The 16003-nt window shown below is 42.2% G+C and overlaps 1 protein-coding gene across 1 annotated transcript in view; it reads left to right on the top strand.

Annotated features, from left to right (window-relative positions):
* SH3KBP1 (SH3 domain containing kinase binding protein 1) overlaps positions 1–16003 on the top strand; it is a 283844-nt gene that overhangs the window by 101229 nt on the left and 166612 nt on the right. The window contains exon 3 of the mRNA XM_075263613.1: positions 12663–12783. Within this exon, the coding sequence (XP_075119714.1) occupies positions 12663–12783 (121 nt within the window). The remainder of the gene's footprint in view (positions 1–12662; positions 12784–16003) is intronic.

The following is a 16003-nucleotide window of genomic DNA, read 5'->3' as shown; positions in this document are numbered from 1 at the left end:
CTAATCCATTTAATGGATCAGTTAAAAAAACCAGACACATTAGTATCAGTTAGCATCAGTTAGTGTCCGTTTTTTATACTGTCCGTTTTTTTCGTTTTGCTGTTTATGCTTTCTGAGCATGTGCAGAAAATAAACGGACAGAAAATAACGGACTGCAACTGATGGCCATCAGTTACTGTCCGTTATATGTCCGTTGCCCATAGACCTCAATATTAAATAAAAAAACGGACACTTTCTGTCCGTTTTTTCAAACGGACAAAAAAATCCTGGATGTGTGATTTCTCTGACCGCTTGAAAAAATGGACATGGTTGTTAACGGACCCTTAAGGACACAAACGGACACAAACTGACAACAGATGAAATCCCATTGAAATGAATGGAAATTGTAACGGACACAGCTAGTGTCCGTTGCTAAAATCTTGAACGGACAGTAACAATGGACACTGCAATCGGACACCAACGGTAGTGTGAACGCCCCCAAGAAGAGGATGGGGCCCTGTAGAGCGTAAATCATATGACGTATATCCTAATTTCTTGCCATTTTTCTCCTTTAAGTTGAGTGTACTACTTGAACATTATTGTCATGTTTTGTGAAATATCTGAAAAAATTCACATTTTTTGCTTAAATTTGGGTTGTAATTCAATGATTGTATAAGATGGAAGCATCTAACTCTCAGAAGTACTTATTATCAAGGGAGAAGATCCGAGATACTCTGCAGCAAAATATTCATTAGATGGGTGGAGTTGCTCAATAAGAGTTTGTTACGGAAAATCCTTGTCAGTTAATTAACAGTTTATTTACTACCCATTAAAGAATCATTGCCTAAAAAAAACGCTGTCAGATTGAATACACTAATTCAGAGACTTTTCCGCAAGTGAAACTTATCCTTTGGATAGGCGACGATGTATGATTAATGGGGTTGTGAACCCCACTGCTCATGAGAATGGAGTTCTGTGTATCTCCAGTTTAATAGACCAGTGATGGAGCTCCTTTCATACCATTCCAGGTGACTACTTCATGAAACAGATTGAGACAATTTCAGTAGTGGGGCAAAAAAATTTTCTTTACAGCAGGCATGGCACATCAGATAGGATTACAATAGAAGTTAACGGCACTGACCCACCATTGTATCCACTACTGACAATAGATTATGTCACTGTTTTGCTATTTCCCTACCCTGCACATAGCATATCTAGGAAACTCTCCCTTAGAATTCAGTTGGCTGACTCCAGACCATTGCTGCCTATGGCCACGATTAAGCTGTAAAGCATATCAATAAATGCTATTAAGGCTGAGGCCCCACAGTGCAGAACAGATGTTTTTTTGGTTGCAGATTTTGCTGTGATTTTTTGAGCCAAACCTAGTAATGAAGAAATATATAGGAAGCTCTTATACTTCTCCTTTCTGCTCCACCTACCCCTGGCTTTGGCTCAAAATCAGGGGCCTTTCCCTAAAGGGGTTTTCCCAATGGGGTCTTTTCCCTAAAGAGATTTTCCAGCCCCAAATGAAGTTTCATACTTATCATCTGTCTGAGATATATGGGGTCCGGCATCATGATCCTCTGCAGATCAGCTGATGTAGTTGGCCGACTGCGCATACACCACTTCATAGTGGTGGTTCTGGGGAGTTGCAGCATCGCTCCTATTACTTAAATAGGAGCATTGCTGTACACCCTGTCCATCCACTGCAGACGTTTCCAACACGAGGAGGCTGCTGCAAAATCTTATCTGTGCGGGATACGGGTGATCAGATCAGAAAACTCCAACAAATAGGTCATCAGTATCAAAAATCAATTGAGGGCAAGGAAACCAGAAAACCTCCTTGAGGGCCAGTTCACACGGAGTTTACGGGGCCGCATTCTGGCACATATACACCTGTCAGAATTTGAGCGCTCAAAACAGATCCCATTCATTTCAATGGGTCGTTACGGGCATACAACGCGCGTAATTTTTCGTGTGAAGGGGCCCTTACAGAGGAGAGAAGCTCAGGCAAGATGGCAGCCCCCATAATCATGTACAGAAAGAAAAATCAAAATTCCAATCAGAAAATTAAAACAGATTAGAAAACAATGTACCGTATGTATTTCTATATCAAGGTTTAATAAACAAATTTTAAAAAATTGGCGATATATTTCTTTTAAATGTAGAAAACGTGAAAGGTTTGTACGGGCATAGCTGACATTTTCTAAAATGCAATGCTTATCCGACTCTTCCTTTGTATTTAGAGGGCATTGGTAAGTGGGATTACATTGTGCGTTAGAATGGAAGTGCATGTTCTGTATCAGAAGAGTGTTGTAGCAAAAGGTGAAGTTGCATTTGATGTATCAAAGAAGTTGGAAAGGGTTTGTTGTGGAAAGCGAGATAGACGGCGCAGACATGATTACTTCTCCCCATGTGATCCTTCTCTTGCTGATTGATATTCTGTTCATACAGTCTCCTGAAATATTTGGACTAGATATGGTAGTAAAATCTATCACGCTGTCCACCACGATGTCTACAGCAACATTCGCTCAGTGCACAGGGTCTTTGTATACAAGTTGCTTTCAGCAGTATCACAGACTGTTATGGACCTATGGAAATGTCCTCTATTGGTCAGAACTGATTCAGAATCTGCATTAACCGTTTCGATGCCACAACATTTTTAGAGAAATTAACCCTGAATCATACAAAGTAGGACCTACAAAAAAAAAATCCTCCCTTTACATCATGCAATGTTGCATTGCAGCTTTAAAGTATTGTCTGTGATTTTTGTATTTAAAGGGGTTTTCTGGGATACCTGGAAATCCCTGCACCAATCTAAACACCCTCCTACTTTCTAAATAACATAATTAATCAAAAATGTATATTTACTCATATTCCAGAGGCGGTCCCAGAGACATTTGCTGGTTATTTGGTGACGATCCGTTTTCCCGTTTCAGGAAACGGGACGGCACTACTACTTTTTGGGGGTTTGGGTTGGGGGTTGAGCTGAGTAGGTAGGAAAGGGCTAGTAGTTGTGAGCGGGATAGCTAAAGAGACAGAGAGGGGGTATATGGGAGGGAGGAAGAGTCGAGGAAGTAAGAGGTAGCTACCATTGAAGTTACATAGCAAGAAGCTGAACCATGTAAACGAATGCAGAAGATACCAGGAGCTCCCAGAGACACCTAGAAATTACTCAAAACACTGCTAAAGGTATATGGGTGCACTTATTAACCCATTAATAGCACTAGCAGAGCTTTTTTTAAAAAAACAAAACAAAAACAAAAACATGGGAGTGAGGGACTGACACCTGAGCCTTGACTGGTTCAGCTGTTTGGACATTTGTCCATTCTATACAGAGCAGTACTGTGGCCAGTTGTTGGGACTGATCCTCAGCTTCCGTTGTCGTCTATTGGAGCTGAGCTGCAGTACCGGTGCAGTCACTATAGAGGGCATGTACCAACTGCTTCCAGCACTGTATACAGTATACTACACAGATCAGATACACCTCTGAACAGCTGATAAGGACCTCCCTCAGAGCACTTGCAGAACTTACATCCCTGGAGGGCTACTTTAAATATCCATCCGGTCACCATTTAACTCTTCATGGTTGTTTTAAAACGTCCTTTCAAACTGCAACTGCGCAGAATCCCTGGAGCAGAGAGAGAACTGAGCATGTGCGTCCACCATTACCTATTTCCTGAAGTGGACATAGTAAACATCCAGAGCTGTTATTCTATCATCACTCCTTAAATATTTGGGGATAGAAGTTTTGTTTTTTTTTAATTACCGTAAGTGTCAATACAAAAAATGTTTATGTCTGGACTGAATTAACTATGAGCCATGTTGTTCATCAGACAACTACTTATTAGTATTATTGTTCTGACAAATATCTTGTAGAATACACAAAGGAGTTGATTTTGTTGGAATATTGGAAGTCTACCCAAACCCCCCAAGCAAGTTCTTGAGGAATGGGACACTGCAGAAGTCTAAGAATAATCGCTTCTGAATTATTTCATAGAATTTATTGCATTTCCCATTTACTAAAGTATAAATATTAGGCTAGAAGACAATTCCTCTTTATTAGCTGTTCATCCTCACCTTTGCGCTGAAGATATGAATAAGAAATAGAGAATACATACCATATTGGAATTTATTGCACTTTAATAGGGCGCGTTCCCAATTGGGTGTCTTGGAACCCTCCAAGGTTACTGTTAGAATTTGGTGGTAATATGACAGCATGTCTTGATGTCAGCTTTGCCTGCATCTTCAGCGTTTAATACAACGGTGAAGCAGAAAGCCTTCAGGCTGCGACTGCTTCTGTCTGCGGTTCGACACAGGCCTGTTGCATTGAGCTGGATAGAAGATATGTTAGAGACCTGCAGAGAGCGCCATGGGAATCAGGCTAGTTAAGTGTTAATTTTTGTATGGCACACCTTCTGTGTAGGGGCCACTAAGGGAGCATTGTACTGTGTGCGGCCACTGGTGAGCATTGTACTGTGTGGGGCCAGTGGTGAGCATTATATGGTGTGGGGCCAGTGGTGAGTGTTATACAGTGTGTGGCCAGTGGTGAGCATTATACGGTGTGGGGCCAGTGGTGAGCATTATCCTGTGTGGGGCCATTGGTGAGCATTATACTGTGTGGGGCCATTGGTAAGCGTTATACTGTGTGGGGCCATTGGTGAGCATTATACTGTGTGGGGCCATTGGTGAGCATTATACTGTGTGGGGCCATTGGTGAGCATTATACTGTGTGGGGCCATTGGTGAGCATTGTACTGTGTGCGGCCACTGGTGAGCATTATACTGTGTGGGGCCAGTGGTGAGCATTGTACTGTGTGGGGCCATTGGTGAGCATTATACTGTGTGGGGCCATTGGTAAGCTTTATACTGTGTGGGGCCATTGGTGAGCATTATCCTGTGTGGGGCCATTGGTGAGCATTATACTGTGTGGGGCCATTGGTGAGCATTGTACTGTGTGCGGCCACTGGTGAGCATTATACTGTGTGGGGCCAGTGGTGAGCATTGTACTGTGTGGGGCCAGTGGTGAGCATTATACTGTGTGTGGCCACTGGTGAGCATTATCCTGTGTGGGGCCACTGGTGAGCATTATACTGTGTGGGGCCATTGGTGAGCATTATACTGTGTGGGGCCAGTGGTGAGCATTATACTGTGTGGGGCCATTGGTGAGCATTATACTGTGTGGGGCCATTGGTGAGCATTATACTGTGTGGGGCCATTGGTGAGCATTATACTGTGTGGGGCCAGTGGTGAGCATTATACTGTGTGGGGCCATTGGTGAGCATTATACTGTGTGGGGCCATTGGTGAGTATTATACTGTGTGGGGCCATTGGTGAGCATTATACTGTGTGGGGCTATTGGTGAGCATTATGCTGTGTGGGGCCATTGGTGAGCATTATACTGTGTGGGGCCAGTGGTGAGCATTATACTGTGTGGGGCCAGTGGTGAGCATTATACTGTGTGGGGCCATTGGTGAGCATTATACTGTGTGGGGCCATTGGTGAGTATTATACTGTGTGGGGCTATTGGTGAGCATTATGCTGTGTGGGGCCAGTGGTGAGCATTATACTGTGTGGGGCCAGTGGTGAGCATTATACTGTGTGTTGTTTTCTGCAGTTTGTTACATATTTACTTTAATTAAGCATTCACTCACTACCTTTTTAATGAATTAGATGAAATTTACCTCTTCGGACTGACCATGGCTTTGTGATTGAGTAAAGCTGTGAAAAAAAAGAGAGGGGTCAGAGTCCGTGGTTCGGTCTGCCGACCCCACAGTCCCGGGAACAGTGCTGGAGTAAGGTGTGGGGGATTGAATGGATACTCTTTAAAGGGATTCTATCATTAAAATCAAATTTTTTTTCTCATTGACACGTAGGAATAGCCTTAAGAAAGGCTATTCTTCTCCTACCTTTAGATGTCTTCTCTGCGGCACAAGAAAATGGCTGCTTACTTACCCCATTTTTCTTGTGGCCGCGGCCGTGCGCAGTTGGCCCAAGGCCTAGAAGTTTGACCGCCCGTGCCGGAAGAAGACACGTGAAGAGCCCGTTACTGAAGAAGATGGAGGCAGCGCTGGAGAGTTCTCTCGCAGCATTGGGGATGCCCCCATTGCTGTTTGAGCGCTGAGAAGCGCGCCCAGTGCTGTGAGATAACTAATTTGCATACTGACAAAATCGGGATTTATACCAAACACCGGCGCGGAGAAGACATCTAAAGGTAGGAGAAGAATAGCCTTTCTTAAGGCTATTCCTACATGTCAACGAGAAAAAAATTTGATTTTAAGGTAGAATCCCTTTAAATAGATCCTGGTGTCGTTGCTGATCATGACTGCACCACCATAGGGGCCAGTGTGATATTAGGAGCTGAGCTTGTATTAGTCACCACTCCCACACAGGTATATAGTGAACCCTCAGTGCAGACTCTGCTTATAATTGGGGGATTTAACTGAACGGAGGTTTTACTGCAGTATGAGAAATCCGTCTTACAGAGTGTGAAAAATAATTATATTCCACAATTATACTAATTATACAAATAAATTGAGAATGTCAAGCTACATGAAGTAATCCCTCCTAGGAGCCTGACCACACTGCCTACATGTCTACACTTCGCTCTCCACTCCACTACTGTTTGCTTTAATTAAGAGTCCTTGACATTCTTTCTAGTCATTATTTTTATCTCTTCTGCTATTTCATTTGCTACAAGAATGACAACTATTAGACGCTCCAAATATGTATTCACTGGTTTACGGATCATTAGTGAATCCCAGTTTGCCCTGAACCGTATCACCATGACATGGCCTGTGGAGGTTGAGATACAATACGTAGGTTGTTTGCTACGGTTCACACACACAGGTGAGCTGATGGTTACTGGGTGTTTTCTATAACTGGTTTCTGTGCAGGGTTCATGTGTCGGAATGGAGGCTGCAGATTCTGTGTTGTGTTAGAGGAAGAAAATAATGGTAATAACATTTTTCTGTCTGACATCCCTGCTTAACTTTTCAACAAATTTTCCATTTGAAAAGTACAGGTGTTTATGATATATCTTACACCATGTTCACAGCTCTCACAAAAGTCTCTAATGATCTACTAAAGGCTAAATCCAATGGTGACTTCTCTCTTCTTATTCTTCTGGACCTCTCTGCAGCTTTTGACACTGTTGACCATCAACTTCTCCTCACTATGCTCCGCTCAGTCGGCCTCAATGACACTGTGCTCTCCTGGTTCTCCTCTTTTCTCTCAGACCGCACTTTCAGTGTATCATTTGCGGGCTCTGTTTCCTCCCCTCTTTCCCTTGCTGTTGGGGTTCCTCAGGGCTCGGTCCTCGGCCCCCTGCTCTTTTCTCTCTACACAGCCCCATTGGACAAACCATCGCCAGATTTGGCTTCAGGTACCATCTTTATGCTGATGACACCCAATTATACACATCTTCCTGTGACATCACCCCTGCACTCATACAGAACACCAGTGACTGTCTCTCTGCTGTCTCTAATATCATGTCCTCGCTCTATCTGAAACTAAATCTCTCTAAGACTGAACTACTACTGTTTCCACCATCTAACAGATCTGTCCCTGATATATCCATTGCAGTCTCAGGCCTTACTATAACTCCTAGGCAGCATGCCCGCTGCCTCGGGGTCATATTTGACGCAGACCTTTCCTTCACCCCTCATATTGAATCACTCACACGTTCATGTCACCTCCACCTCAAAAACATCTCCAGAATACGCCCTTTCCTTACCAGAGATACACTAAAGACACTTACTGTCTCTCTGATTCATTCTCGCCTTGACTACTGTAACTCCTTACTAATCGGTCTTCCCCCTCACTAAACTCTCCCCTCTACAATATATTCTGAATGCAGCGGCCAGGCTCATCTATCAGGCTAGACGCTACAGCGATGCCTCTGGTCTGTGCCAGTCACTACACTGGCTGCCTATTCATTATAGAATAAAATATAAAGTTATTACTCTCATCCATAAGGCTCTCCATAAAGCCGCACCTCCCTACATTTCTCATCTCTGTCTACCGCCCAACCCGTGTTCTCCGCTCACTCAATGATCTAACACTTACATCCTCTATTATCAGAACCTCCCATGCTCGTATACAAGACTTCTCCCGAGCTGCACCACTCCTCTGGAATGCTCTACCCTGGACAATCAGATTAACTCCCAACTTCTACAGTTTCAAATGCAAACTAAAGACGCATCTTTTCAGACAAGCCTATCACAATTCCTAATGCACAAAATTGTCTGAACACTGTATAAGCAATGCCGCCCCTGCTACCTCTTGTGTCACCCCCTCTACCTCATAGATTGTAAGCTCTTTTGAGCAGGGCCCTCAGTCCCATTGTGTGAAATGACGTTCTTTGTTATGTATGTCTGTCTGTATCTGAACCCTATAAATTGTACAGTGCTGCGGAATATGTTGGCGCTATATAAATAAAATTTATTATTATTATTATTATTATATCTGTGCTGGTGTGTCCATTGTTCTGGGGATTGGAGGACCAGAACAACAGACGAGTAGATAACTAAGATTACAGATGCCACTGGTACCCATTGGACGCCAATGACTATAATGGGATCCATTACTCCAGTCACTTGGTTATGTGATGTACAGTCCATGGTCATGTGACAGACACACAGGTGTACTGCTCGTTACAGCGCAGTAATCGGAGATCTGCCTGGTGACGAGATGTACACCTGTGTGTCTATCACAAGCCCATGGACTGTATAATCACATGACCATGGACTGTATAATCACATGACCATGGACTGTATAATCACATGACCATGGACTGATTTTTTTTTTCTCCCTGTAAGTAAGCAGAATGAATGACAGCAAGCAGAGATCTAGAATTGACACAGAAAATATATTGGAAAAGTGTAGAACTTTCTATGATATAAACTTTACCATTTGTCTCTCAATAGTTGTCTGTAATTGGACAACTCCTTTAACTCTTGTGTTCCAAATGGGTGGTAAATAAAAGGTTACCGCCCACTTGGTGAATAAGAGATATTTCACATATAACCTAGCAGGGTCATATCTTGTGAAAGAATGGATTATAAGCAGACATTCCACATTGATCAGGGGCACCGCGGCAATATGATGATGATGATGATGATAATAATAATAATAGATTTTATTTATATAGCGCCCACATATTCCACAGCACTTTATAAAGTGTAGGGTTCAAGTACAGACAAAAAAAAATACAATACAGAGAAATAGTCACTTCACACAATGGGACTGAGGGCCCTGCTCACAAGAGCTTACAATCTATGAGATGTATGACATGTAGATAAGAGGTGCTCTTTAAGGCCCGTCTTCAAGGACTACTTCCCCCTTGGTTTGATATCATGGGAACACTTAATGCTGTGGCTAAGATGTATTCAGCCATAGGACAGCTACTGTACATGAAGCTTCTTTATAAATGATATGTTCCTGTTCCCATGTCTAAAAGAAAAAGGAAGTTCTTTAGGGTTTTTTCTTTCAATTATCGATTTATGAGAACAGGAACCTAAGAATGAAGTCACAAAGTACCTAAACCTCAGAACGGCACAAGTCAGGTGAATGCCGAAGATGTATAAATGGAAGATCGGAGGTACGAGTCTCATGACTATATGTAAGATAGTCACAAGTCTTGGAAAATCTTAAGGGTATAGGTAACTGTTTCCAGTTCTTATTTTGGTTTTCTGTGTGGCTCAATGCTCTTTCTACATACTGTATATAGTTGAGTATAAGCCGAATTTTTCAGCCCAGTTTTTGTGCTGAAAAAGCCACCCTTGGCTTATACTCGAGTCAGCAAAAAAAAAAAAAAAAAAAAATTTTTTTTTTTTTTTTTTTTTTTTTTTTTTTTTTTTTTAGGAGGAGAGCGGGGTCTATGACCAGCCACCATATCAATGTATAGAATCTCCCACAAAATAGTTAAAAAAAAAAAAAAAAAGTTGTAAATCCCTCCTTTCCCTAGAATACATGTAAAAGTAGAAAATGACTGTTAGACACAAACACATTAGGTATCCCTGTGTCTGACAGTGCCCGGTCTACTGAATATAGGGGATCTGCAGTGCTCCTGTTCTTTCGGGAAGGGGTTAATAGGAGCACTGCAGATACCCTATATTCATCCAGACTGAATTACAAGTGGGGGAAGAAAAACCCAGTCCTCAAGCTCAGGGAAGGGGCAGACAGACAACCAAAACACCCCCTCCCCCTCCCCTTCCCCAGCAACTACTGCACCCAAAAACTCCGACCATTTTAATTTTTAAAATTTTCCAGTAGCTGCTGCATTCCCCCCCCCCCCCCCCCCTTGGCTTATACTCGAGTCAATAAGTTTTCCCAGTTTTTTGTGGTAAAATTAGGGGCCTTGGCTTATATTCGAGTATATACGGTAGTTTAGTTAATGCTTATTCTTTTTTTATATCAGATTAAAGATAGCTCCTTAATTATCTGAACTGTTTAGTGGATATTATGGTGGATGATCGGCATTAAGGATGGAATTGTTCATCATTACTACCATGATCTGTTGTCCATTGGTGGAAATAATTTTTGGGTCCAAAAAAACTTATTAGCTTTAACCTAACCTTTCCCAAGAAGCAAGCCACAGCCAAAAAGCGCTGTGGGAAGAATGGAAACGCATTGTGCTTTTTCCCGCACCACTTTTCACAGAACGTCCACAGAGTTATCTTCTGTGGACTTTCTGCTTTCATTATACTGAAGGGTAAGTTCTCATGGGGTTTTTGGTCAGGATTTTGAGGCCATATCCGCCTCAAAATCCTGACCAAAAAAACCTGGCTCCCATTGAAATCACTGGGAGCCGGTCAGGTCTTTTCTCCGGCAGCTGTTTGTCCCGACTCCCGGAAAAAAGAACAGACATGCTCGTTCTTAAGGTGGATTTGCCTCGCGAATCCGCCTGAAGACACTCCCTCCTCCCGACAAGACCTATTCATTGGGCCTAATCCGGAGCGGAGTGTGTGACTGGCAATGGGATTCAGTCGTAGTTACCCGTTTTTTGGTCGGAACCTGAGGCGGCATCCGCCTCAGGTTCCGTACCAAAAAAACCCATGTGAACTTACCCTAAAAGGAAACCTCCAACACTTTATAGGTATAATTAACATGTTGTGATTTCTAAAAATGTGGCAATTTTGAAATCCACAGCATTTCCGCTGTTGGTATTTCTCTGCAGTGTGTGGATGGGAAATGCTAGCATCCCATCCACTTTGCAGGGACTGTAAACCACCGCAGTTTTCACCATGGCGTTTACGCCACTTGGAGCTTCAGCCATAGGTAATCTGTCACCAGAACCCAGGATATCAACCTAGCCGTGCAGATAGATCGCTGAGGGTCACCTGAATCAAATAAGCAATGAGGAACAGTGAGGGCATTGCCGCTGACTTCTTTAGAGCCACAATTCCCTTCTTGCTCCAGTGAGCTCTTTGCATATTTTATTATTGCATGTATTAGCACCATCCTATTCTGTAGCACTTTACAGTTTTTGTTCCATATAGGGCTCACAATCTGCAATACATTCCCTATCACCATCTTTGGAGAGTGTTGACAAAAAACAGCAATATCTGGGCAGTGGAGGGGCCAATTCGGAAATGGGACCTAACGCAGCTCAAGTACCTCTAAAGTCCAAGATTTACTATTGCTATATACCATAAAAAAGAAGGACTTGGCACTAAAATAAAATGCTCACTATATATGGAATACACTTTGGTTTATCATTTCCTAAACCATGTCATTTCCAGAGGTTGATAAAATAGGGATCTGGGTCGGTTCTACCCCTTGGCCTGGTTATGAAGGGCAAAAAGATCATAAAGGTTTGGTACAGAGTAGAACAAACTATTAGACTGTGTAATGATAGTGTAGATGTCATTACCTCCTCTGTATAAGATAAGATAAGATAAGATAATCCTTTAATAGTCCCACAGTGGGGAAATGTCAGTATGTTACAGCAGCATAGTAATACAGATACAGGATAATACACAGTAATATATTACAGACATAGACACACATATGCTGAGAAGAGAAGATATACTAGGAGTCCATAGCAGCTAAGGGACAGAAGAAGGAAGACTTCATAGTCATAATCATTAGTTTTCTGTGCGGAGTGTCTTCACTTGGTCTGATGTAGATTATACAGCCTGGTCGCGGTTGGAAGGAAGGACTTGCGATAGCTCCTTCTCACACTTGGGGTGAAGCAGACGGTCACTTACAGTGCTGCCAAGTCCCATCAAGGTCCCATACATGGGGTGGGATTTGTTCTCCCGCATGGAGCTTACCACGGACAGTATCCTTCTGTCACCCACCACCTGTACTGGGTCCAAGGGGCTCCCCAGGACAGAGCTGGCCCTTCTGATCAGCCTGTCAAGTCTATTTCTGTCCCTGGTTGATATACTGCTCCCCCAGGGTATATTTTATAGCATCACATCTACATGTACACGGTATATTTCTTAGTATCTACTTGAGCTGCGAGGCTTTATATGTTTTCATCCATAAACATAAAACTAGAATATATTGTTGTTGCCGTTGGTTGAAGTGTTTGCTTTGACTGCGCCGACCTTGGAGCCATATTACTTAGACCCTTGTACAGGCAGACGCTACGGACACAGCGACCTTTGTTTGATATGGCTTTTCTGATTTAGCAGCATTTTCTTTGCTGATTTATATATATTTTTTTTTCTGCAGGAACTAAAGAAAGACATCAAGAAAGACGTGAACAGTAAACCACCAGACAGACCTAGCCAGACCATATCGAATGGCAGCGCCCTACTGTCAAGTGAGGCAGCGGTCCGTGGTTCCGGAAGAGGTAATTGAAATAGCAGTCTGTACCCTGCACATGATATACTTGTCCTATCTGCTCTTCTGTGCGGGTACTTTAGTTGTAAAACAAAAAGAGTCTCCTGTGGTCATTTCAGGTTCTTCTGCCTCTGCACCCGGGAATGTCTGGATTATAAGAACATCCATATTCTATAGACATCTGCAGGTTCTGACAGTAGGGCTGTATATACTATAATAGAAGGACTTTGGACATGTTTGTACACTTTGTTGTCTACAATGTGAACAGTTATGGAGATGGTCTGCAAAAGTGAAATACAGCTCAGATAAAAGGTGCAATAAACAAAAACACAAAAGACTAAACACAAAAGAATTTTTTTTTAGACACATAAAGTAACTAAACAAAACCCCCTTCTCAAAAAACCCCTTGGTTACACTTTCTGCAGTTTTTTTTCCTTTATATTTTTGCTGCAGTTTATGTAACGTTAGGTTCACACCTGCGTTGTGGCTTCCGTTCTTTGGCCCGCTTGGGAACCCGCAAAGCAAAAATCCAATCCGCTTAAAAAGGCCATAATGGGGTCTGCCGTGTTTCCGCCCGGTTTCAGTCTTTATGACGCACTTTACTGGCAGGGTAAACAGTTATCGGTTGTCACACCTTCTAGTACAGGAAGTAAATGCAGACAGCTATTTCGGAGTTATTGTCCCTCATCAGTTCTGGTAGTACCTCTGAGACAGCTGATGAATCTCATTTCTGGTTTGGCTTTAATCCTGGACAATGTTTCTATGTTTCCTACAAAACCATGCATTGATTATTAGGGAGCTCCCATTACAAAAGGTGGTGCTAGAGCAATTTTTCCATAAAGGTTAACTTACAGTCCTATGAAAAAGTTTGGGCACCCCTATTAATCTTAATCATTTTTAGTTCTAAATATTTTGGTATTTGCAACAGCCATTTCAGTTTGATATATCTAATAACTGATGGACACAGTAATATTTCAGGATTGAAATGAGGTTTATTGTACTAACAGAAAATGCGCAATATGCATTAAACCAAAATTTGACCGGTGCAAAAGTATGGGCACCTCAACAGAAAAGTGACATTAATATTTAGTAGATCCTCCTTTTGCAAAGATAACAGCCTCTAGTCGCTTCCTGTAGATTTTAATCAGTTCCTGGATCCTGGATAAAGGTATTTTGGACAAACAATTCAAGTTCAGTTAAGTTAGATGGTCGCCGAGCATGGACAGCCCGCTTCAAATCATCCCACAGATGTTCAATGATATTCAGGTCTGGGGACTGGGATGGCCATTCCAGAACATTGTAATTGTTCCTCTGCATGAATGCCTGAGTCGATTTGGAGTGTTGTTTTGGATCATTGTCTTGCTGAAATATCCATCCCCGGCGTAACTTCAACTTCGTCACTGATTCTTGAACATTATTCTCAAGAATCTGCTGATACTGAGTGGAATCCATGCGACCCTCAACTTTAACAAGATTCCCGATGCCGGCATTGGCCACACAGCCCCAAAGCATGATGGAACCTCCACCAAATTTTACAGTGGGTAGCATGTGTTTTTCTTGGAATGCTGTTTCTTTTTGGACGCCATGCATAACGCCTTTTTTTTATAACCAAACAACTCAATTTTTGTTTCCAAAATGAAGCTGCCTTGTCCAAATGTGCTTTTTCATACCTCAGGCAACTCTATTTGTGGCGTACGTGCAGAAACGGCTTCTTTCTCATCACTCTCCCATACAGCTTCTATTTGTGCAAAGTGCGCTGTATAGTTGACCGATGCACAGTGACACCATCTGCAGCAAGATGATGCTGCAGCTCTTTGGAGGTGGTCTGTGGATTGTCCTTGACTGTTCTCACCATTCTTCTTCTCTGCCTTTCTGATATTTTTCTTGGCCTGCCACTTCTGGGCTTAACAAGAACTGTCCCTGTGGTCTTCCATTTCCTTACTATGTTCCTCACAGTGGAAACTGACAGGTTAAATCTCTGAGACAACGTTTTGTATCCTTCCCCTGAACAACTATGTTGAACAATCTTTGTTTTCAGATCATTTGAGAGCGGGCTGTCCATGCTCGGCGACCATCAAACTTAACTGAACTTGAATTGTTTTGTAGAAAGAAATGGTCCAAAATCCCTTCATCCAGGATCCAGGAACTGATTACAAGCTACAGGAAGCGACTAGAGGCTGTTATCTTTGCAAAAGGAGGATCTACTAAATATTAATGTCACTTTTCTGTTGAGGTGCCCATACTTTTGCACCGGTCAAATTTTGGTTTAATGCATATTGCACATTTTCTGTTAGTACAATAAACCTCATTTCAATCCTGAAATATTACTGTGTCCATCAGTTATTAGATATATCAAACTGAAATGGCTGTTGCAAACACCAAAATATTTAGAACTAAAAATGATTAAGATTAATAGGGGTGCCCAAACTTTTTCATAGGACTGTATTTGCAATTCCTGTCCCAGAATTCCTAGCCGAGTATGATTTGTGAGACTCTCCACACCACAAGGTTGTCTAGTACCTCTTCTGACCCAGTTATATTTCATTGACTATCAGTCTTTGGCTATATCTGTTGGCTGACCTCCTGATGGGTTATGTGCTCCATAGTAATAGCAATGACTGTTTATGCATTTCATTATTTTGTGTTTAATGTGGGTAATGAATGCAGATCGCTTGGTAAGGATTTGTTGTAGTTTTGAGACAAAAGAGTCTTTTCTGTTGATCGGCATCAAAAAAAGACTCATTAATCCCATTGTGATTCAGGTTGTCGCTAAAGAACCTGCTTGATATTGCTTAACGTGAATTAATATTCTTCCATTAATTCCCTTCTTTAATTGAAAGATCTAATTCAGAACCCATTTATAGATTGTAATGTGGGCGTTTCTGACAAGTAACAAAGACTATTTGTTGTGGTTCTCGCTTCGGCGTAACGCGGTGTAATTTGTGGATGTAATAATGTGACAAAGCAGGGCTGCCGTACAGCGCAGGGTGCACAAGGACCTTAATGGGAGTTTATTCTGCTTTTACAGCCGAGATAAACCAAGTGACATTTATGGAACAGTTACTAAGATGAAACTAGCAAGTGCCAGGGATAGAAGGATTTTCAGGTACACATACAGTACGGTGCAAAGGTTTTAGGCAGGTGTGGGAAAAAATGTTGCAAAGTAAGAATGTTTTCAAAAAGAGTCAGTAAATAAAAGGAAGTGATTGAACAAAAGAGACGGCTAAATC

The sequence above is a fragment of the Leptodactylus fuscus genome, chromosome 2, assembly GCF_031893055.1.
Source record: "Leptodactylus fuscus isolate aLepFus1 chromosome 2, aLepFus1.hap2, whole genome shotgun sequence".
NCBI classification, from domain to species: domain Eukaryota; kingdom Metazoa; phylum Chordata; class Amphibia; order Anura; family Leptodactylidae; genus Leptodactylus; species Leptodactylus fuscus.
Note: the sequence above shows the minus strand (reverse complement) of the source record. Positions and strands in the feature narration are given on the sequence as shown.